The sequence below is a fragment of the Rissa tridactyla genome, chromosome 6, assembly GCF_028500815.1.
Source record: "Rissa tridactyla isolate bRisTri1 chromosome 6, bRisTri1.patW.cur.20221130, whole genome shotgun sequence".
In the NCBI taxonomy this organism is placed as follows: domain Eukaryota; kingdom Metazoa; phylum Chordata; class Aves; order Charadriiformes; family Laridae; genus Rissa; species Rissa tridactyla.
The window spans coordinates 12,607,738-12,632,085 of NC_071471.1; the positions used below are offsets into that span (position 1 = coordinate 12,607,738).

General features: G+C 50.1%; 2 protein-coding genes across 6 annotated transcripts in view; one reads left to right on the forward strand and one right to left on the reverse strand.

Moving 5' to 3' along the window:
• The window catches only part of VPS8 (VPS8 subunit of CORVET complex), an 81,911-nt gene extending 80,215 nt beyond the window's left edge, over positions 1-1,696 (forward strand). For all 5 annotated transcript variants that reach the window (XM_054204605.1, XM_054204606.1, XM_054204607.1 and 2 more), the window contains 2 exons: positions 121-201; positions 926-1,696. In XM_054204605.1, coding sequence (XP_054060580.1) covers positions 121-201; positions 926-1,075 — 231 coding nt within the window. In that variant the 3' untranslated portion in view covers positions 1,076-1,696. The remainder of the gene's footprint in view (positions 1-120; positions 202-925) is intronic.
• Positions 1,697-2,802: 1,106 nt separating this feature from the next.
• Positions 2,803-23,950, reverse strand: C6H3orf70 (chromosome 6 C3orf70 homolog). The gene is made up of 2 exons (XM_054204612.1): positions 23,636-23,950; positions 2,803-6,012 (listed from the first exon to the last, which is right to left on the reverse strand). The coding sequence occupies exons 1-2, from the start codon at positions 23,811-23,813 to the stop codon at positions 5,456-5,458; spliced, it is 735 nt and encodes a 244-aa protein (XP_054060587.1). The 5' UTR covers positions 23,814-23,950; the 3' UTR covers positions 2,803-5,455.
• Positions 23,951-24,348: the final 398 nt, after the last annotated feature.

Here is a 24,348-nt window from a genome sequence, read left to right on the forward strand (position 1 = left end):
AAACAGACTGCGGACCGGCTGCTCCAGGCCCAAGGACAGGAGCAGGGAGGCATTTCTGTGTACGTGAACTCGACATCGTGTGTTGTGTTGTTTCTGTAACCTTCTCACTCTCTTTTTCAGACAAGTTCAGAGACTCTGTTGGATCCTCAGCAAATCCAAGCTTTTGACCAACTCTGCCGACTGAACCGAGGAACCTCCAGAGTACGTACCGCCTGTTTTCCTTTTAGTTTTAAATTGGGGAAAGGTGTTTTGCATGTTATCAAGCCAGATATTAGCACTGGCATGGTGGGCTTCAGCTTTTCTCTTGGCTTTTGTCTAGTGCTGGCAGTTTAGTGTGCGTAGAACTGGCTGTTTCACATCACAAGGCAGCCACGCTGCCTGACAGAGCTGGGAATTCACTGGCAGTGAAACCGTGGAAATGCCTCTGGCGTTGAGGCTGGGCCTGAAAAGTGTCCACAGTGTGAGGTTTCTTGGATTCTTTTTAGATTTGCAAATAACCTCCCCGCCAGACACTGTGTGGCTCCCGCGATGGCACAGAAGGCTCACACCTCCTGCCCCCTGTGTTGTCCCAAGGAGAGCGCAGCTCTCTCTGTCCCTTGCATTGTCCTTGGGCCTCCTGCCCGTTTTGGCTGCAGTTGTTGGCACTTTCAGCTCTTTCTGGGATTGTTTTTCAATTATGTAACTTTAAAATAACCTAAATACACATGGAAAGCTGTTTAGCTCAGGACTGTTGTCCTGCACTGAGCTCTATCGGGTCACCACATACCATATATACCCTTTTCGTTACACCTGTTAAGGTTTTCCCAATTGCTGCAGGAAGGTGAGCCCCCCCATGAGCGCTTTGTCTTCCTGCACCTTGCACGAGTGCTGCTCGGCAGCGTGCCCAGGCCGCCGGATGGTGATTTCTCTGGGTTTTGTCTTGCAGCTAGCTCTCCTGACAGAGCTGTCTCGTAGCCATGGCGGTGAAAAGCACGGGCTGCTCAGCGTTTCCCAAGGTGACCCGGCCACCAGCAGCGTCTTCCAGAATGAGAACTTCCAGCTCCATCTGGCCCCCCCTCCGCTGGCTGAAGACTAGCCCTCTGGCTGCGGCAAGGCCACGGCTGGTTTCAGGTCTCCGTGCTGGGGAGCCTTTCCATCGCAACACTGGACTTTCTCCCCCTCTGCGGCCTTTCCCAGGACCCTCTGTGCTGTGTCAAGTCTCGCTGGGTGCTGGTGGGTTTGTAGCAGTGGGTGGTATCCCGGTTCTGCTGCCACCTCTCGCTAAATCAAGGCAGCCACGGGGTCACTGGGCTGGAAACTGAACTCTGGGGGCAAAGCCAAGCGTGCCGAAGCACTGCGCAGCACTGGGCTACCTGCACTGACCTGGAGGCTCATGGCAGCGGGGGTAACTTTGCCAAATAACTGCGTCAGCTCCGTTCCACTGGAGGAGTGGGGTCCTGTGCCCAGAGTCTGTGTTCCGTGGTGCTGTGTTGGTTTTGTGGATGGGTACCATACCTGGGTTTTAACTGCAGTACTAGTAAAACCAATCATTTTGCCAAGGCCTGGCCCACTGTCTCCTGGCAGCAGCCGTGGGGGCTGAGGGTACAGAACAGGCAAACCTGGAAAAGGCTGAAGAATGCAGAAAACGATACGTGTGTGAACTAACCTGCGCACGGTGTGTTCCTACAAACTTCCATTAAAAAGGCCCTTGGTTGAACTTTGCTGCATGAGCTGCGCACAGGGGGAGCGGGTCAGAGGGCTGCTGCTCTGGCGGTGCTGCTGGCTGCTGTTTTCTCCGTACGGCTGCCACTGAACTGGGGTGCATCTTGTTACTGTGGGTGAAGCACAAACCTCCCCGCTCACCTTGTTGTACCTACCTTGGGGGGCTCAGGGTGTGCAAAAAGGTGCCGCAGGCCCTTGGGGGCTGCGAGGGGGAGAGGATCTCTGTGATGGGTGTGACAGTCAGAGAGGTTTGTCACTACTAAGCTCCACTCACAGTTTTGCAATACCAAACTGGGCAGCGTCCCTTCCCAGCAGTACCTTTATCGCTCTATCACACAGCTGCAACCCGATAGCAGTGGTGTTTCTATACTGTCACCCGCAATGCTGCTCGTGAAATGCGCTCCAGATCCTGCCCTGACGCTGTGTCGCGTGTCTGGTGAATGCTCTCTCACCTCTTCCCCTGGTCGTTTTGTCCCTAGCGCTTGGGCCCGTTCGGGTACCATACCCACAGGGTCCCAGGAGGAACACGGCAGCGGGTGGGCGTTGCTCTCCACGCACACGGAACTAACGCGCAGAGCCGGGGGCTGTCCCTGTGGAGCTCACACTGGGTGGCAGGAATAGGGGGCAGCCCAGCTGGGGAGCAGTGCCAGCGCCGTGCACCCTGGGGGGCCCAGTGCACTCACCTTCTTCCCACTAGCATTAAGAACTACAAAACGGTGCCCCAGATGGATGCTTCCAGCCTGCGGCCACATGTGAACCTGGTCAGAGGTAAGTCAAGGGGCTACGGCCAGCTGAACGCGGCCAGACTGCAGCTCTTCCCCCCGCCGTCCTCCCCCCTGACTGGGGCAGCTCTCTTACAGGCGAGCGAGAACTGGGCTGTGAGGTTGCCCACCAGCCCCAGTACTTACCAGGTGCCCAAACCCAGGTGGGGCTGGGCCTGGTGCGCTCCACCTGGTTATTACATTTCTCTGCCTAGCACTGGGTGCGTGTTTCGGGTGCCTCCGTCTGAAGCCTGAAGGTAAGCGACCCTTCCTTTGCTGGAAATATCAGAATGTTTCACATTAGCATGGAAAACACGCAGTTAGTTAGGACAAGCAGAACTTATTTAGTTATTTAGTATTTTATTAAAGAGGAAATATACACGCCTCTTCCTGGCAAAGTGGAGCAACGAGGCCAGGGCACGTCTCTTACAGCACATCGACACCAGTGTTTGTGCAAAGAAAAGAAAGCACGGTCCTGTGAGGAGCGTGTTTCTGAACTGGGGCGCGTGATGGAGCACAGCGAGAACCTTGCCGCTGCGCTGGCTGCTGAAACGCCTTCCAGGACTAGCCCCGTCCCACCAGGCTGCTCCACTGACACTTTACGAGTACAACGGAAGGAAGAGGCAGCTTATTGTGCTTAAGACGTCTGAACAAATCCTGGGTAGGAGACACAGCTTGTGAATATTGCTAATTACTTACAGTTAAGAGAATGTATCCTGACGACAGTGATATGAACCTGCAAGCCCACAGGATCTTACGGTAAGCCTTGGTCATAAATACCCGACTGACCACCACTGTGCCCACAGCCGGAGGCGGCGGCTCCTGCTCGCTCGCAAGCAAGGTGAGCTCGTGCCAGGTCGGAGCGTCCCCGACACCCCTGCCTGTGCTGGGTGCCCGCAGCGCGAGCGGGACAGGCCCCGCGGCCGCTCCTCCCTTGGCAGGATTCATCTGCCGGCCCACCCCGGCCTCCCGGGAAGGAGAAGCCGCCCCTGGGAAGAAAGCTCAGGCAGGCCAGGCACAAGAGTGAGCTTTTCCAGCTCCCCGCTCAAGATTACAATTGAAAGATTAAATATGAATAAATGCTGTAGGTTTATACATACTGCTTCCCTCTACCTATGGAATGTGTCTGAATGGTCAAAAGACACTAAAAGGTTGTTAGAAACCTTAGTTAATCAAGAAAGACAACCCCGCCCTTAAAAAATAAATAAATCCTATTTAGTTTTACTACGGCCTTCGTTTAAATGCCCTCAGAAAACCAGAATATTTTCGGGTGCCTTGTGAGAATGTCGCTGTTCATGCAATGGCCCAAGTTCCTCATTTAACAAGCATTGCACTTTTTTTTGTAAGTCATCAAAACTATAAAACCTAGTATTTTTGTCTGAAAGTGTTAGTCTAAAAAGTACAGTATTACTTTATAACCATTTATGGTAAACTCCTAGCACACGCGCATGTGCACATACACACACTGTTGCCTAAACATTTTCTAAAGATACCGATTACAAAGTGTATAAAATTAGTAATACATTGTCAGGATACAGTGAGAGAGATGAGCCATCCTATAACACGGACTATAATCTAGTGTCAAGCACTGAACTGTACACATTTATACAGTCTTGTATTCACCAAGGACTTCTGAAACGTAAACAGCAAATACACAAAGAAATTCAGTAATGCTGTTGAAAACACAGTTATTACTGACTCCAACTGATTCAAGCTGACTGAAATCTTCTGAGAATGACGTTTTTGTTTCCTCAAGCAGGGCTGAAACCAAACCACCAGCGAGACGGCTCGCTCTTACCAGCTGTGCGAGGACGCCCTCGCTCAGAAGCGGCTCTTGAACTGGGCGCAAAGGAGCGGGAGCCCAGGCCTCCTCTCTCCCCTAGAATGACCTTAGGCTGTATTTTAACAAGCACACGCGCTACCCAGCCCGTGGGCCACCTCCCCCGAGCACCTCCACGCTGTCCCCAAGCTCTGCCGACACAGTGGCGTGGCTGAGAAACTTTTTTTGTTTGTATTTTAAGTTTTGTTATTCTTCAGGCAAATGCAGGCCCCGAGGCCATTTGGTCCTGAGTGCGTGTGTCCGGCACCAAACAGCACAGGAGGAAGCAGCAGGCAAAGCCGAGGGCAGATCTTGTGTGTTTGGAGGTAGTCGCTTCCTTCGCCTAGCATCTTACACCCCAGCCTAGCGTGGTAGTGGTTGGACGGCCGCGCTCCATCTCTGCCTGCTCCCCCTCCTGCCGAGCTGCAAAAGCCACATCCCCATCCCGAGAGCCACGTAGAGAAAAGGGACCAGCTGGATCCAAGCAACTGAGCCCCCTCCGGAACAACGGGTTGCCTTCTCAGGAGATTTCAGAGCCTGACCTAACTCAGCAGATGCTCGGTGCATAGCCTGGAGAAAAGTTGGAGGCACTTTGTGCATTCTCTAGCCTGCCATACCAACCCGCTGGAAGAGCGGTGCCAACAGCCTTCGAGAAGGGTCGCACCAGCACTAGAGAAAGGGATGGACAACGCGCAAGGACAGACAGAGACGGAAAGAGCCTCTTGTCGCCGCACCTTGTGTAGCTGTTTGAGAAAGAATAAGGGCAACTTGGTTTTGCTGCTCGCAGGCGTGCTGCACCAGCTCACCCTCTGTGCTTTGAAGGCCCACTGCAACCATCCCGACAGATGGAAACATCTCGAGTGGCACATCCTTTTGTGAGAAGTAGTATATGATGTGACCAAGAAAAGGGCCTATTTCAGCTATAAAAGTCTTCAGATTTATCACTACCTTACGTGCAGACGTGAGAGATCTGATCAGGCTGAGAACATGTTAAAACTGCTCAGGCTGCTGCAAGTTCACCAATATGCGAGTCCCGTGACCGCACTCCCATGAGGAATCTGAAATATCAAGTGCACTGGAAAAAAGGGATTGTCAGAAAAAACAGAAAATATAAATACTACAAAAGCAACATTACTGAGTGGGAACTGGACTGATCTGATACCAACTTTTCGGATCACACAGTGGTTTCTATAGTCTCAATCACTTCCATTTCGCACTGCGAAGGTGACAAGAGCGGGCATTCGTCTGGTTCCCAGCTGCTGTCGGGGCTGTAATCTTCTTCTGAACTCAGCTCAGCCACCCCCTCTGTGTCCTCGTCACACGACTCCACGTAGTGAACCCCCACCGCATTGATCCCGGAGTCCTCAGAGCTGGAAGGGGACGAGCAGTGATCTGTTTTTGGTGTATTGCTCTCTTTTGTGATTAAGGCATTGCGAACAGGGACTTCCTCGGGCTTTATCTTGTGGGGCACGGGGGGAGGCTGCCTCTGTACGTAGCACATCTTCCCGTTGATGCATTTCACGCGGTAATTGTCAATGAAGAGGTCCGCGATTGTGCAGAACTGCGGGGAGTCGGGGGGCAGAGGGGGCTGGAAGACAGGCGCAAACTTCAAAAAGTGTTCGGTGAGCGAAACGGAGATCTGGATGGTGTTTGTAGACTCCCGGGGGCGAACGGGTATTTCGGTGCTGGGAAGCTGCTCGACGGGTGTCATGGGCTGATAGACATATTTACCTGTGGGAAAAACAGAAAAGCAGCATTTAAAGATCGTTATCTTTAAGTTAGAACCAAACAGATGACAAGATGAAGCTTCCCCTTGGCCTTCAATAACCACCAAGGGTTCCGTGCCGTCAGCAGCCGCGCTGTTTCCAGTGGCCTCAAAGTGTTCAGTCCTCTCCTGGAACGGCTTCTCTGACACGTAATACTGCAGGTAAGCATAACCTTCCCTGCCCCTGCTTCGAAGGCATCTGTAGGATGTCACTAACTCTAGAAAATTAACTCCAGGGGCACAACTCCATAGCTAAGCAGCAGGACACACAGCGAGTCTGCCTGCACCCCCTCCTACGGGGAAGAAAACTGAAAAGATGCTCAGAGACTTTTTTTTCACTGAAAACCGAGCGGTTCTAGCTTACACTTTTGCTACAACGATCTAAATTTTATTATATTATTGTTGTTATTCCAAATGACAATGAGTCTCCCTGCATGCGCTTCCATGTGCTTTTTTTCTGGGGACTAAATCATGTTCTTCTGTATTATAAACCAGAGATTCATACATGGCTGCAATTAGAATTTTAAGGCGGAAAATAAAGGAATTCCCAAGCCATAGAAATGCTTTTGGTATCTTGATTATCTGGTTAAGTAGTAAGAAAATAGGATTATGTTGGTTATATAGCGCTTGAATCGAGTATGAACTGAAAATCTTTACTAAAAGAAAGAAATAAAAGAGCAGAAAATCAGTACTTTGTTAGGAAAAGCTGAGAAACCCGAGGCTATGCCTAAGACCGTAAAGTGCTGCGTTTTATTTGCATGAAGCCTCTGAAAGATTCATGTCTCCCTAGGGGTTCATGTGCTACGAAAGCACAAATTTCCAGAAGACTTGCGAGTAGCTGAGCGCTCAGGAGAGTTTTGATGCCCGAGCTGCAAATACTGCTTGGCAAAGGCAGAAAAGGTATCAAAGCACCGAAGGACCGTTCTGATGCTTGAAGCTCTCCAGGTAAGGAGCAGAAAGCCACCAAAGTCTCGCCGCACTAACGAATGCGGCTGTGCTGCGATGAGATCTGCCACACGTTTTTGTCTCTGTGGCTCAGAGGTAGGTGCAGCCCTTCTCCCCCAGACTGCCTCTTCCTTTGGAAAATTGGGGTAGTGTTTGCATTTCTGCTCAGGGAGGCTGAGCGTGGCCCGGGACAGGAAAAGAAGAGAAAGGCTTTCCTCTCCGCAAGGACTCGCCCCCCGCACTGTGCCTCTGTGCAGTAAAAAAATCCCATCCTCAGTCCGGGAATCCTTCCCAGCCGTGGGAAGGACTCTGACTGCAACAAGTTCCAAGCCAGCGTGGCAGTCGGTGTCCCAGCCGCCTGTTGAAAACCCTGGCAATGGGACGGGCTGAGAGATCCCAACTCTTGGCTGCAGCAGCCCCCGGGGCGCTGAGGGGCTCTGCCAGGGCCCACGCGCAGGCTGAGCTTTGCCAGCCCAGCTCCAGTGTGTCACCAGGGGAAACCTCGAGCGCTGGGGAAGGCTCTTCCCGTCCCTGCTGCGCTGTCGCTATTGGAAGGGAAAAACGGCTCCTGTGAAAGTTGGCTGCACTCCTCTGCTGGGACTTCAAACCCCATCGCTGGCGGACGGGGAGAAGAGAGGAAACGCCACGAAGAGCAGGGAGCTGAGAGGAGAGCTTGGGGAGCACCGGAGCGTGGGAGAGGCACGAGGCGAGCCCAGCAGACAGAGAGCAGGCTCAGAGGAACGAGCACCAGCCCCGCAGAAGAGAAAAGCCCACCCCTGTCACGCCATGGGAGAGAACAGGCTGAGAGCAACGAGACGGCGGGAGTGGGTGGGCAGGGGAAAAGAACATTTTGTGACTAGATCTGACCAGCTTCCCCTCAGATACCTCATCAAGCACTTTTTTCGTACTATCTGTGGAATAATTGTTAACAGAGCCACTGCAAAAGCTCAGTGAAAATAAAACAGGCTTTTTCCCCTCCTGTTTGATTATGGCTGGATGGCAGAAAATACAAAGCCATCCTCTCCACTTGCCATCTCTTTAATGTACCATGGTCTAGTTTCTAAACTTGCTGTGACTCAGAGGAATGAAGCACCAGCATCAAACAACCGAACACTTGAACCAGAGAGCTCCTGCTCCTCCGGCACCCCTTGGAGCAGCAGCACAGACATTTCAGCTCCGGCAGTCACTGAGGGATGGGGTCCCGGGCATTTTTCCAGTCTTGCTGACACACCTTCTCTGGGGAGCTCTCCGGGCAGACGTTCCCTTCACAACCTGCTCCAACAGCAGCAGCAGCCCACGCCTTCCTGCCAGGCGCTGGTCTTCCCAAATCCTTCTTTCAAATTAGGAAACATTAAATATGCTACTGTCTTGTGAAGCAACACAATCAGATGACCAATTAGCGTGCTGCTGGTTGGAACAGCGGCTGATAAAATTCAGCTCACGGAAACTGAAATGCAGGCTGCATCAACCCACCCTTGCCTGAAACCCCAACGCTGGGTTTATTCATGTATTTGGGGTGTTTCTGTGGGGGCTCCTATTCTGTTCCATTGACAACCAACAATAAAAACCAGATACTAGTGAAAAAAAATGTTCCCAACTCTTATTTGGTGCCACCTCTAGTTGAAGTGTCTCCAAGGAAGGCCCTGGTGAAGGTTTTAACGTGATCAAGAAAAAAAGGTGTCTGCACAACAGGACTGTATTTTTCCACTTAAAATAGCCAAGCTGGTGCTGGCAGAAGGCTGGGGGACGTTGGGAGAAGAAAGCAGGGGATTTAAGCCAAGGTAGCTTACGGGGTGGACACTGAATGATGGATCTTTGATTCATCAGTTTGATTCCTTTTTTCTGTTCCCCCTGAAAAAAGCGGCGGCAGGGGGAGATGAGGTGTTACCTGGGAGCTCAGCTGGTTGTTTTACCCTTGCAGCAGCATGTGGTAATTCTCTGCGTGTTTCAGAACTGCCCTGCTGGCACTAATTTCAGGGCAGAAGAAAACAGCAGCTATTCTGTTAACAGAGGATTTCAGATCCCCGTTTGTCTGACCTTACAGTGGCTGAAAGCGTTTCCTCACGTTCCAAGGACAAGCCTCTGCCAGGGTAAAGCAGGAATCGCCTGGAAAAAAGAGGATTTTCTACATGAACTGATTTCTACATTACATTTCTGTAGAATTCTGGTGCAGGATTGTTGAGTTACTGCTAGTTGTAGGGCCAAGTTTGCTTATTTTAGACAGATTAAACTTCTGTTTTAAAACACGACCAAGTCCCTCTTTAAAGGGTGCTGGGTGCTCACGGCTGGGACTGTCACACTGGATCACAGACAAAGCTGTGGTTACAGCCTCAGTTACAACTCCTTACCCTACATAACGCGTGTAAATGCATCAGCCGTGACGCATCCTATGAAAAATAAATGCAGAAATTTAAAAAGAAAATCACCCTCCACCCCTGCATCTTTCAGGACGGGCAGGGATGGCTTTTTCACCGAAAATTATCCCAAAAGCACAAGTCCCCGAGTTCTCTTACAATACATCTTGGTCTGATTGAACTCCCACTGAAATAAACAGCAATATTTTTGCTGGCTTTAAACAGCTGGCAAAAGTCTATGATAAAATAGTATTTTGAACACCTATTCCGATACATTCCTTTTAATACGCTAGCAGGAAATTTATTGCCTATTTATTCCCACCAAGTCAGTTGAAGAACTCTGCGATTGAGCTGCGCTGATGAACGCTCCCGTAAATTACAGTGTTTTACACAAATACAGATGCCAGACGAGACACTGCATCGCAAGTTTGTTTCCTGGGTCACTTGCCACCACTGCCTACGCGGAAGACGGTAATTTGGTGAAGGAAAAATACTGCACATGTCAAAAAATCAAACTCGACATCCTATGAAAAGCAGTTTGCTGCATTTGCAGAAGTTTGGGAAGCTCTTGAGCACTGTAATAGCTGCTCTGAAGAAGCGTCGCAGCTCTGGCTCTGCAGTTCCACCATCACAGCAAAAGGGCTTCGGGGAAACAGGAGCCTGTTCTTCTCCTGGGTGTTTAACGGGGAATGTGTGAAACTAGGTGCTACCAAAATTATTTTCATGATAAGTCACAGTTATCCGTGTCAGCCATATGCTAACAGATGATAATGGTGAAATGCGAGACAAGGAGAGACTTCAGAAGGTGGTACGTAGGCTACGCTCGACCAGTTGTCACAATCCAAAGCCGGCACCAGTACCTACACCTGCTGCCGCTGCACGCTGGCAAAGCGTTCCCCTCCCCGGACACTGCGCCTCTTTGTCTGACCCCAGTCGCACCGTGACAGCAGCCTGTGCGCAACTAAAAAGGACTGATTGTTTTTCCACGTCTCCGTTATTCAAGTGATCCTCCTGAAAGCCAAAAATCGAATCCCCCCCCAGAGAATTAGCCGATACCCAAAATGACTCTTCCAAATGCGTCCCAGGAGGTACGTACTGGGCAGTGCTCATCTCCCTGCTTTTCTGTTCACAGAAATAGGATTTTTATTGCCAAATCAGATGGATGCTGCTCACCAGAGCCTTGGCTCCGCGCCTCCACTGCCACCTGCCAGCAGGTTAAGGCAGAATCCAGCAGAGCAGTGAGCTCTATCGTCACCTGCAGATCTCGAGCAAACTCATGCAACTTGGAAAATATTTTATCCCCAAAAGTAGATGCGTGCTTCCATTTAATATAGATATAGAGTCTATTTGTGCATTGATTACCAGAACTATGTGGTTGATTGATTGGAAGCTGTATTATAGTGTCTCCTGCTTACAAAGAACAAATACAAGCCTTTCGAAGCGAGCCGCGAGGTCATTGCTTTCTGATTTTTTGCTAATTGAGCAGTCTGCATGCATCCTCACCAAACAGACACAGCAGCAATTTCCGTGGCTAATACAAAATAACTTAACCATGAAATAAGCAGAGGTGCTGCTTAAACATTTTATTCTCTGCTTCCCTTCGTCCCAGCATTCTAGTTTACCTCTGACACTCATTAATGTGCCTGGCATATTAAAAAAGAAGAATAAATCCGTCTTTCAGCCGTGAGGTTTCTCATAATAAATTCCCCAGTTTTGCCCTCTCAGAATGCCACCTTGAAGGATTTTTTTCCTAATAAACAACACCACGAATTGCAATGCACTTCAGAAAATACTAAAAGATTGCTGTGAATCTTACAAGTCTAAGTCAGCGACACGTACTGTGTATATTTGTTTGCATGCAAGACATTTAGACACCTTTTAACTGACCCATAAAAGCTTTTTTCCTGTGTATTCTTTCCCCTGCAGCTGCTTGGGCAAAGATTTCTGCACCCTCCAATCCACTCTTATCTATTCTCCAAAAACTGGCAGGGTTAACGAAGACCTGCTGACCGTACGGTATTTAATGTAACATGGCTCGATTTAACCTGCACAGCTCCGGAACCGCTTCTTCCACATCTCTCTGCATGGGGAAACCTTGGAGATCGGCTTCTCAAGCACTGGCTTTCTTCTTCACAAGAGATGGAGGACTACCAAGTGTTCTTCCAGGGGGACTTGTTTCATATCTTGCCAGTGTGGCAGGAGAGACAAGTCTGTCTCTCTAGGAAGAGCTGACTGGATGCACGCCCCTCAGACGTTTAAATGAAGTTGTCTTGCAGGTGATGACAGCTACAAGCTGGAGTAGCGTGTTGCTGCCTGGATTGGCACAGTAGCCCAAGGACAACGTACAAACTGTCAAACACCCAGCTGGTTCTCCAGGATCCCCGGGGTGGTGGGTGGCACCGGTGCCAGACAGCTCTGCCCGCCCTTGGCCCCAGCCTGGGCCCGGTAAGGAACTGGGTATCATTTCACCACTGACAAAGCAGAAAGTTGGGGCAGACAGGGGGGTTTCCTCCTTTACAGACTGAAGCAAAGGTTGCAGCCCACAGCCTGGAGAGGTGTACTGAAGGGCACTCAGCACGCTAAGCCCGCTCAAGGTACCCACCACACCTTTTCCACCACCACCCCCCGCCCCCCGCCCCCCGAAACATTCAGCAGAGTAGAAGGGTCATCTCACCACCTCATGGAGATGCTGCCTTCCAGCCCCACAGGCTGCAACAGCGGACAAAATGACTACCTCTGGCCTGCCTCCTTCTGCCTCTCTCCAGCTGCACACACAGCTTGGACAACAAACCTTTGCAAACAAAGACTGCCCTAACCATAAATATTCACCAAGGACTGTAATAGCTTCAAATTACACTTTGTTTACAGCGCAGTAATAGCTTTTCCAGAGGGGCGAGAGCAAATGGAAGGAGAAACCCGGAGTACAATTGCAGATGGCACATGTAAAACAAAAACCCTGCTAACCCAGTTTCTATTTCTTTGTATCGTATGGAATAGCCTTCATGTCGTATCTAGCAAAACATTATGGGCTGTGTTGGGAATGTGAGACGTGGAATAAGCCACCAGAGGAAAAGAAAAATATATCAGGACACTGAAGCACTGTCAGGTTTACGGTAAAAGCTCAAGTAAAGCTGAACTGTGACACTGGTGGTTATAATGAAGAATAACTAAAATGCTTGTCGATGCTGAAGGAGCCTCAGAGCTAAAGATACGCAGCACCTTAATGCAAGTGCTACTTTCGCCCTGCGCTTTTCCGAACAACAAACACTGCGATTGTTCAAACAGATTTCTAGTGCGTGGAACGCAAACAGAGCACCCTGCACATTTCCAGTACTTGTGGCAGAGCTAGAAGGCACCGTAAGGGATCACAACAGAGACTCCGAGGACAGAAGGCAACTCCGCAAAGGACTACAACTCACCCCACCACCACCACCATAAAAGAAAAAGAAGTCGTGCAACAGGACTTGAGCAGTCTGGAAATACAGCAGGAAGCACGAGCAGGCTCTGACCTACCCAAAGCGTATCGTTACAGAGCCTTCTCACAGACGCACCTACGCCAGAGCACTAACACATCCGCCCCATTCCCAACCTCATCCAAGCACGGAACAGAGCCAGTCTAGCAGTGTTTCTACAGTGGCTCCCCCGGCAGCGATTTTGTACAGCTGCCAAGTCTCCTCTCGTGAAGGAGAGGTGTTCCCTCTCATTGCTGTATAGCTGAGACAGCTGTGACAGCCCTTGACGTGATGAGCCATAAGCTTTTCACAGGAAACCGAGAGAGAGAGGGGTAAAAAAAAAAATCAGAAAGTTTTTCTTCACCAAATTTGTATTTTAATGCCCTTTTGTCTTGATTTGTTTTAAATACAAAAAGGGCCACGATGCTACATGCTGTGAGCTGTCGAAGCCTTTCAGGGTGTTCTGTGCACGTCTGCTTAAAGCAGGTAACTCTTAAATGCAAACAGACCCTGGAGCTTCCTTCTGTATCATCCCTGCTCTTTCCTCTCATTTCTTACATGGATTTACCAGACTTACAGAAAGAACAACCCTGGAGGCTTGAGAAGTGTTTCGGGCAGCCATAAACCCTCCGAAAGGGGCCATATTTACCTACTAACCATTGTAAAGGAACAGAGTATTGCCACCCAAAAAAGCACAGAACGACACTGCACACCACACGTGCGTTCTGAAGTGCTGGGTTGTGACAACGCCACCCCCCAGCCCCCTGCGGTGCAGGTGGGGAAGGCGCAGCAGGCAGCCGCGGGTGCCTCCGCCAGCACGGCTCACCAAGAGCACGGCAGCCAAGCGCTGGCCATCACAACCTGAGCTCTCAACCCACGGGCCTTTGCCTTCCAACATCCCTTTGCAAAGCTTCCCCCAACGGGGAGAACAGCCGCTCTTTGCACGTTTCCCTGAAAAATTTCATCCCCAACTTACACTAGATATTTTTTAAATTCAGTAGAGAAGACAGCAAAAAAACCCCCCTACTGGCTTAGTGCTAAATATTTATTCTACAAAACCATCCCTGTGCACCATCTGCTCAAGCTTCGGCATCCCATCCTTTTCATGCAGACCGTCAGTGTGCTGATATGGTAACAAAGAAGGATAAGCACAGATCAGTGCCAGAAGGTACCTAGAAAATGAAGGCATTTCCTGGTCTAGAGAAACCACAGAAAGTAGAGAGATGAGTTACGGTCCTCTTCCAGGTGCGTAGTACATGCTGCAGAGGGGCAGCCATGAGCCCCCGTGTGCCATGCGAATATTTTCTTGTGAATTCTCAGATAAGCAGAACGGCTCACGGGTTCTTCAGTGGAAAGACCCCTGCGAAGGGCTGTACTGTGCAAATGAGACCCACGCTCTGTACCCACAGGAGACAGCCTGGACGGACGGCTGAGGCGGGAGGTTGGATTTTGTAGCTTGGAACAGCCACCTCTTTGCTGCTACAGCCTGTTCTCCTGGTGGGCTGACAGGAGAAACAATGGCGCACGCGACATGCCGTACCTGTGCTGCTGCCTTCCTGTGTCAGAGAACAGGGGCTCCCGCTGACACGTCATCTGTGCGGTGGTCTTACCAGAGTGTGAGCCTTCTGGGCTCGACAAACAACCCATTCTTCAACTTCATTGCTGGGAACAGCATCCTCATTATCAATACAGGCCAGTCTTGTAACTCTCGTCCTATTGCTTCTTCCGGTGCCTATTTACGCACATTTCCATTCATACTTCATTTTAAACCAATCTTTGTATTTCTATTACAAGCCTCCACCAAACCCATTTCTGGAGAATTTAAAGGACCACTCTCCCTGCTTAAGCCCAGAATACATCACCGCATGGAGCTGGTGTGTGCAGGTATGGGTGCCAGCCCTTCCCGCGGAGGAAAGTGGGATCCAGCGATGCTCTGCGTGAAAAAATAGAAGACCAAGTGCCACCCTCGGAGGCGGAGGAGGTGAGCTGTGTCACTGGGGGAAATGGCTCAGAGCAGCTGGACAATGCAGGAGGGAGCAAACCCAGCACTTGCTGCTGCGGCAGGGTGAGCGAACGCTGGCAGAGCGGTGAAAGCATCACCCTCAGCTTCACACCAAGAGGGCCAAGATCTCACGGCACCAGCTGGGGAATGCTAAAATCCAGTGGCACAGGGTAGGAAAAACAAAGAAAAAGGTGAGTGGCTCCTCTTGCCTGCCCTGCCTACAGACAGGCTAATTCTGGTGGACGGCAGAAGACTCCCAGAGCTGATCCGTCCACCCTGACACAACTGATGGTGTCCAAGCCCTTCACCAGGGACAGGAGCCACTTGTGAGTGAGTGCAAACCCCTGGAATGCGGCTCGGGATAAGCAAAGAACTCAAATCTAAACAACACAGGCAGCTACACAGCACGACGCACGAGGCAGGCGAGCACCCTGCCCGAAAGGGCTGCAGGTGTGCTCCAGCACCGGGCAGCGAGAGGGACGCCCGCAGAGCATCCTCTCGCTGGGCACAGCAGGGCACAGGTTTGGGGGCTGGGGGCAAGCACACGAGCAATACAAGCAGTTTGGCGAGCACGCGTGTGGGCTCTCAAGCTCTGCAGTGACAGCAAGAATACAAATGCATGCTTCTTGTTGAAATTGTTTTACAACATAGGTTATATATAAATTCCAACTGTTACATTGCCTAAATTAAAGTATGGGTATATTAAAAACAAGGTATAGTTGCCAAGCAATCAGATTTTACTTTCCCAGTAGTTTTTTGACTTCCATCTATGTGACTATACTGAACTATTGGCAAAAACATCTCTAAATTGCATCAGCTGCACTTCTTGAATTCTGTGATCAGTCACTACATAAAAATTGATTAGTGGAAGAATCAAAGCCATTATGAAAACATACTCTGTATCTTGTGGACCGATAAATTCATGAGGGTGCTGGAATGAAAACCATACCACACTAAACCAGGGTCACTTTATATGCAGAGAGAGAAAAAACATATATATACGCACAGAGAGAGATATACATACATATGCACACTACCTGGAATCCAATCTACTGTCAACCAGCTTTTTACATTAGTATAAGCTTGTGCCATCCACCAACAGCTAAGCCCACACTGTCAGAGCTACCGTTCTGGAACATCTTACAATGTTTGTGAGTAAAACATTTTGCTTTTTGTCCCTTATAGAAACAAAAATTTCTGGTATAGCCTTATTACCGTGCAGAACTAAGTTACCAAGGCTCGAAGTGAGTCATGAAACGTAAGGCAGCGTTGGTTAAATTGAGAGCCATTACATAAAGACATCCCCAGGATGTCCGTTCTCTACAAGCCCAGCTCTGCTGGTTGCATCCACACGAGCAGTGACAAAACATATTCTTGATGAGTACACAGGTGCTGCCAGGAAATCTGAGGTCCTGTGCCAAGTGCCTGGAAGTCTTCTTCAGTGCTTCCAGCAAACTAAATTCCACACAGTCAGCTCTGCAGACCTGCAGGATGGAAACCATGAAGACGACAATCTCGTGACTCAGTTTGTCTCATAGGGCAATGCAAGGATACGACCACGGGCTGCAGTCTAAGACGCACGAAACATCCATCAGCAACCACAAGGGTAAGGATAACGTGTCAGCAGGCACTGCAGTCGCGCGCTTTTGCATTTAGGCACTCAGAGTAAGCACACTTGCAGATTCAAGCTGGCAAACAGATCTCCTCACCTGCAGAGTCCAGGAAGGAAGCCACACGCTTGCCACAGGCCCTGTACTCCGGTACAAATTTTATTTCTGAGCTGTTACTCTGCAGTGAGAAACGCGCCTGACGCCTTTTACCAGAACCAAGACCTCTGAGCAGGAGCAGGGGCTCCTCCACCACAAAGATGTTCAGAATGTCCTGAATTCACAGAAACCGCACCCGCTGAGGGGACGCAATGTTAATGAACTTTTCCTTCGGAAGTACTTGTTTCCGGTAGGAAACACCCATAGGCTCCTCATTTCAGGCTGGTCCAGAGCAGGCTTCAGGAAAACAGCTGGTTAACCCTTCAGGCGGCTACAGAGGAGAGGTGTCATTAATCTGCAACTCTCAGAGGCTCTTACCATCAGGTCATGGCGTTTTGGGCAAGCAGATATAATTCTTTGTGAATCACGCTCCTCAGCTGGACGGACAGATTAAAAAACGCAGCCTCATGCATGACAAACAAGAGTTTTTGGCTGGCAGAAAGCATTTTAGTACACAAGGCCCCTTTTTCTCAGGGTTTTTGGAACAAGGAAGTGCAGTGATTTCTATTCAATCCTGTATGAGGCACAGAAGAGTTAGTCCTACAGGATGTACTAACAGCAAGTAACTTAAATTCCAAGATTTTCCTGTGGTCTATTCCCGTTAAGTGACAACAAGGGTTTTGCTAATAATAATAATAGTAGTAGTAATAATAATAATAGAACATGCATGTCTCTAAACATAACATAACTGATTATAGTAGGGATTTCAAAATGCATGCCAGCAGGTTCTTTCAAAGGCGCTGATGTTCCCACAGGGTACGATGAATCTACACCTGTGGGTTCTCCTTCTGAGACACAGCATCAACAGTACATTCATACTGTGATTTGCGGATTATAAGTAAACCCAGAGCAACAAAACACAATCCAGGTCCAGAATGGTGCGCCCATAAAAACTGGCAGATAAGTGTTTTCCCTCAGAGTTACACTTCAGAATACGTGAAGCTAACATTCTTTCCTTCGTTGTGTACAGCTTAGTGAAATGAAGCTAGAATATCATAGCTCTTCAAAATACAGGTGAAAAGAAGATCTTGCACAGCCACAGGCAGCAAATCCTCCTTCAAAGTCTTTTCCCGTTACAAGCTGTAAAATCCACCTTTCTGCAGCCCTTGCCTGGTGCTCAGCGTAACACCTTGCTTGTGCACAAACGTTTTGTCCAGATACACGGCCTTAAACTGGATGGATGTTCAAATCCTTTTCACAGCAAAAGCAAATGAAAAATGCCTGTTTCTCTGAGGATCTGTCATCACCCTCCCACCAAGGCGAGCCGTGTTCTCAGAGAACGCCCAGCCCCAGAGTTCCTAGCCCCACTGCTCCATTCCTGTTTTAGACAGACTTTTCCACAAAGAAAAATGTGTGAGCTACTCCAAATATTCAGTCTCAGAATTTAAAACATAAGCATGTCACAACTCCCTTTTCACATTTATCCATCAACTCAGTCATCAGGATGTACTTTTGCCCTGTGGAACAGCAGCGCTGGAACGCCAAGTCGCCGTCACTACTGCCAGACTGGCTACTTCCAGTAAGCTCCAGTCTGTGCCACCTTTTGCAGACAGAGATACACGTAAAGCACTGGTACACTACGAAGAGACCTTTGGCTCTCTCCTGGATGCGGCAAAGAGTTTCGTAGCCACCAAAAACCAACACAAAGAAACACCACCGGAACAAAAGCAAGGCTTTTGGAGATCTACAATGGACGCAATGCTGCAGAGCAGCCCAGCGCTTATTTTAGGATCCCCTCCAGGGCTGTAGCTGCTTCTCTAACATGGAGGGATCAACAGAAGCTGGCTGGCAGGCAGACACAACTCCTCTTTAGACCCCCAAGCCCCGTCACAGTGCACTTGAATACCTCCAATAGCCATTTTAGCTCACTTACCAATGCTCTGTTACAGGAAGGAAATGCTGCCTTGCTGATTCCCCGCTTACGGTTCCCACAGGCAGACTGGGGTCTGAATAATTACACGGGCTTCAAAGATTGTCAGAGCCCCTGCCGATAGCTTCTGTCGCTCGAGAGGTGGGAGAGACACCACGGAAACGCTACTTGTGTGCACAGAGCTGCTTATATGCTGCACACATCACTACGTAGCAGGGGAAAATACCAGCACCTGGCGCGTGGGGCCGGGGCGTGTACGCTGCCAGAGGACAGGCAGGAGATGCGATGTGACAGGCAACACCACATCTTTCCCTCTGGAAGAGGTGTAACGAAGGCTGGCCTCGACAGAGAGCTTTCAGCACTTCTGTGGGACAGAAAATGATGGGTTTTATTTAAAAAGGTTATAAAATAAAAGCACTGGTATTTCAAGTAGAGACGAATGTAAGAAACAAATATCTGCTCAGAGTACACACAGGTGCAGTGACTGTGCTGATTTGCTTCATTCCCTGGCAGCAGCTGCGGGAGATGGATAATCACCTCTCACCGCCCAAGCACACAGCAGAGACCGACAGCAGACCCACACCTCCGCTGGCTGGTCCACCTCTGAGGGACCTGCAGAGGCCTGGGAAACAGACACAACGAGGAAGCGACGGAGCTTGCTCTGAGAACGAAGAGAAATCCTGGTCTCCCTATTCGGCAGGCAGATGAACAAGAAACGTAAATATACTCTGATTCTGCGTCCCCAGAATATGCTCTGGCACAGAGATCAGAGAAGCCCTTCTCCCCAAAACCACATGCCCTTTGTGGCGTGCCACCCATCACATAAACCCATTTTCTCCTCTTGACTGAGGAATGACAGTTCCTTGGGTTTCTTGCCAAGCCCTGACCTCACGCAGAAACTGCCAGGTCTGGATTCAAACTTGGGGCGTAACAGTCCCATAATTACGTGATGCACACCAGGGAGCAGGAAGCTATTTCAAGGCACACCTGCAAACGTTATACACCACTTAGCAAAACGCAAGGGCGGAGGAGCATTTGTATTTGTAAAAACCTATACTGCCACCATTCTTTTTACACGTCTGAGCCTAGCAACTGTTCTCCCTTTCTGACCACCCAAAGGAAACCTCACAGCTTTCACCCATGCTCCGCTTGTTTTCCTGTAAATCGTACAAACAGCTGAATCTCGCCAAAGTGGTGGAACTGAAATTTATTTGCCGCATTTATTTTTCAGCATAAGATACACAGGAGGCTTTAAATAACTAAAAGCCTGCTTTTTTGATGCTGAACCAAGGCAAAAAAAAAAAACGCAACAAACACCACAGAAAGGCTAATACAAGGTAGCACAATTACTCTCTATTGATACAACTGCTGTGAAACGAGTATTGTGGAACCATTATTTGTAACGTGTTTTTGACAACCGCAACGTAACATACTGAGAGTTTTGCAAGGTGTTTAACATAACGGCAGGTACTCAGATTAAAAAATGAACACAGTTGCAACAGAATACCCTATTTTTGCCTTGTCCAGGGATGAAGCCAAACTTGTAATGGTATCAAGGGTGATGCTTTCTCTGGTGAGCTAATTCCTAGGAAGAAAAATTAGCAAAACACAAAGTCCTGCTGTCAGGAGAGATGTAACCCCAAGGGTCTGATCCCTTCTGGCAGAGGCAGGTACCACCGCGCGGCCAGCAGCCTCACAGGCAGCACCAGTGCAAATCGGAGCCGCAGCAGAAACCCAGAGGTGAGGAAAGGAAGGCGAGCACCTCGCTGCAGACCCGCCTCTGGCGCACATTTTCTCTGATCAAAAGCTGATCTGAGTAATTTCAGGCTCTTGACCTGCATCTAATAAACAGAATCCCACACGGCTGTCGGGGGGGGGGGGGGGGGAGGCGAACAGGGGGCTGTCACCCTGGCAAGTGGAACGCACTGAGAGGGCGCAGTGCAAGCAAGAGAAACGTGCAGCAGGACAAACGTAGGGGTTGAAGTCAAAACACCTCTTTGGTCAACACCTTCTTCCCTGCAGGGAAGAGGACACCGAAGGTTTGAGCCCTCCTCCCGCTTCCCCTCGGAGGCAGGAGTCGGCAGGCGCATGGATGCCTGGCAGCACACAGGGGAAGGGTGCTGTAGGCATCTACTGCAGCAGGACACGAGGTGCTGCCTGCCAGCCCGGACCCTGGATGCCCACGGAGCCAGGCGTCTCCAGTGACACCCAGTGCCCTGCCACCCCTCCCATCTGCAGCTTCTCCAATCCCACCGGTGCTGCACATTTTGGGTGCGCTTGCTTATGGAAGTCTTAGTTGGGTTCAGAGCTTCCCCAGGCACAGGGGCACATTAGAGAACCACCTCCCATCTCACAGGGAAATCTGCTCCCCCCCACACCGGAAACAGACTGAAAATGACCCGAGATAAACCCCCGGGGTTAGACACAGAAGTCATACAGATACCCACAGCACTTGAGGTTCTCAGAGCTGTTTGGATACACGAAACAGTCTCTGGGATCTCGCCTGCCAGCTATTATTGCCATTTCACGGACAGGGAAGCATCGGAGGTAAGGAGAGCGCTTAAAGTACCGCTCACTTCAGAACGTGCCAACAAAAATGGCTTTGAGGAATTCAGACTAGGTTCTTTCTCAATTATTCTTTCTACAGCCAAGTGGCTCTGCAACACAGAATTGCTTCTGTCACTGAAGTAAGCAGATGTGATCCTGAATACGCATGAGGAGACAATCTACTCATTGTAGCGGTGGTGAGTTTTTGTCATTTTTCAGTGTAAGTGCACTTTAACTGAGTTGACATTCTCCAGGACCTTGGACGCTGATGGAAAATAATACTTCAAAGGCCATTTTAATTGATGTAGAGCTTCCTGTACCCCAATACAGCTCTTAAGAGCCACAGAAAACCACTTTCAAGAACCCTCTGAGGATCCCCAAGTCAGTACTACAGCACTGCGTTTACGGAAGATAACTGCCAACACTGTTTAATTACATCTCTGACCTCTATACAATTTTCCATTATAGGCCTCATTCTTACCCCTTTTAAGTCCCACTCAACTAATTCTGCAGGAGCAGGATACAAAGAGATCCTTAGCTCTGAAATTTGCATTAGGAAATAAGGGGGCAAGAAGGCAGAGCGCTTCTTCATGGCTTTCAGAAGATTAAACAAGAAAATGACGCATTTGACTTCATTCGTTTAAAAATCGTGGTTTCATAGGGCAAATGTATCTCAAAGTTTCCTTAGCGATAAAGGAGGAATTAAGAAGAAAGTCTGTACTTCCGGCAAAAGCTATAATTATTTTTAAATCTTATGATTTCCAAGGATTGGATGGGATCTTGAGTGGTCCTTCCAAGAGGGAATCAGCTCCATGTATCTCCTAAGAGACCCCAGTCTAAGCCTGCTTTGAAGGTCTTTGAGGACCACGATGCCTCACCTTCCCTTGCTTCATTTCCTAGTTAAAACGTTTTTGTAACATCCAAACCTAAACTTTCCTTGCCACAGGTGATAAGTGGTTATCTTCCAAGTCTGTGTAGAGAAAGACTAAAACACAGCTTTCTTTGCAAGGCTACCTTTACACTGTGCAAAGCTCATCTCCCTCCATCAATCTTTTACCACCGAAGCAACGCCTTTGCTTTTGCACCCCCTTGTAAATCATATTTTCTAAGCTGATCCCTGTGATCTCCTACAGAACCTCCCCAATTCTACAGCTTTTTAAAGTACAATGCTCAAAACCAAGCCCATCAGCCTGGTATCATCATTACTGAGCTGAAGAGAAGCAATTAAACTGCACGCTTGCAATGCCCCTGTTAATGCATCCCCAAGCGAAGGCTCGGGTTCTGGTTGTGGATTTTCTACCATAAAGGCCTCCTGCTGCTGACGCACGCTCAGTTTGCGATCTATCTCAATCCCCAGATCCTTCTCCACAATGACACTTTTCCAGGTGTTCCCAGCTCCCCATTTACTTCCCCTTCCCAGGATCATCCCTAACAGATCTCCAGTTTATTTATAAACACCAGTTTGGGCTCTCATCCTGTACTCCGGAGTCCTTATAAGCTTGTATATCTTGATGGCAACCACAAATAACTAAAACCAGAGAAATTTTGGAAAAGTAGCATATATCTAGGTCACAACTTGAGGGCCTTTTTGTCACCAATGAAATGCGAATGAGACATCCCTGTCCCTGTGCAGCAAGTGACTATGGCACCTTCTCACATAGCCAGTTGTGCCACCACACAGAAAAAAACCTTTGTTCTGAACTGATTTCAGATGAACCCCAAACCAAAGCGAAATTCCTAGGAAGTGTATTTAATTCAAACAGAAGCCCTCTTCCAAACAAAAGGTGGCTTTTTAGGCAGGCCCTTTTCCCCATTAAGCAAAAATTTGCAAAAAAGCATGTGCGTGGGGGAATCCACGCAGGAGTTTAAATTACAAGGAGAGACAGAGACAGACTTAAAAGGGGAACGGGACGTCAGGAGTCAAGGGACACCTTCAGCAGCACCGAGCAGCCCTCACAGAGGAGTCCAACTTTAACCCCGACCATCCAGGGTTTAAGATCTCCGAAACGCAACGCGACCTAAGCACACAGCTCCATCACCATTTCCCGACCTCATACCGACACGCTGTTTGAAAAGCCTGCTCTTCAGGGCTGTAGGCGATTAATTATTCATCCAACTATGTTTGGACATCCACAGCTCAGTCCCAGCCTCCATGATTACACACATCACTATCTTGAATATAGACATTAAAGTCGTCAAGCGCCTTTTCAACCGAGTTGGATCAACGCTGGGTTTTGAAACAGCAACTATATATATATAGGCACCCTATATATCCTAAAGCACTTACTTCTCTACGCGGAAGATTGTAAACGGCGCGCCTGTAAAAAGAAAAGAATTAGAACCCAGGGCGAAGCGGCCGGTGAACGGTTCCTCCCAGTGGCGGAGCGCGAAGGGAGCTCGCCCCTCGGCCACCGCTCGCCTCCGGGGGGTGCGTGGAGGCCCTGAGGCAACTCTCCCGACCACCGCCGCCGCGCCCCCCCCCCCCGCCCCGCTCCGGCAGCAGCCCCCAAGTTCGGGGTCCCACCGGGGGACAGGGCAGCTCCGCCGGGGGAGAGCTCCTGTCGGCCGGCACCCGCCCGCCACCGGCCGGCCAGCGGCGGACCGCTGGGACCGTGAGGGCGGTTGGGACGGTGGGGCTCGCTCGCTCACTCACAGTGGCACCATCCCAGGTGGCAGCACCAGTGGAGGCGGAAGCAGCGGCCGTGGCTGTGGGTGGCGCAGAGCGAGAGCCCGTCGCAGGGCTGGAAGTCGGGTCTGCCCGCGCAGCTGCGGGCCAGCGCCTGAGCCTCGTCCAGCTTCTCGCTCTTCGCCGCCGCCGCCGCCCCGCTCATGGCGCCCGCCGCTCCGCCCGCAGCCCCCGCGCCGCAGCGGCCAGGAGGAGGAGGAGGAGGAGGAGGAGGAGGAGGAGGAGGAAAGGGAGGAGGAGAAGGCGCCGAGCCGCAGCGGGGACCGCCCGCCCGCCCAGCGCCGCGGGGGGCAGCGCCGCGGGCAGGGCCCGGCCGCCCGCCCCGCCGGCTCCTCCCCGCCGCTCCTTCGGCACCGCCCGCGGCCGGGCAGCGTCGGTCGCCCCGGCTCCAGGGCGGGCGGCCCTCGCGGGCTGTGTCGCGCTGGGAACGGCGGCTCTGGGCGCACGGCAGCTGTCACAGAACGGTTGGGGTTGGAAGGGACCTTAACGGTCATCTCGTCCCAACCCCTTCTGCCCTGGTGTCCTGGTTTGAGCGACGTGGGACTAATTTCTCTTCTAATGCCTGGGAAAACTGTGCTTTTAGAAGAACTCTAGTGTCTGAATTGGGGAAAATATTTACTTTATAGCCACCTATGGTATGCGGGTTTCAAGGTCTCAGTGTTTTTGAGCCTTGCAGGGTG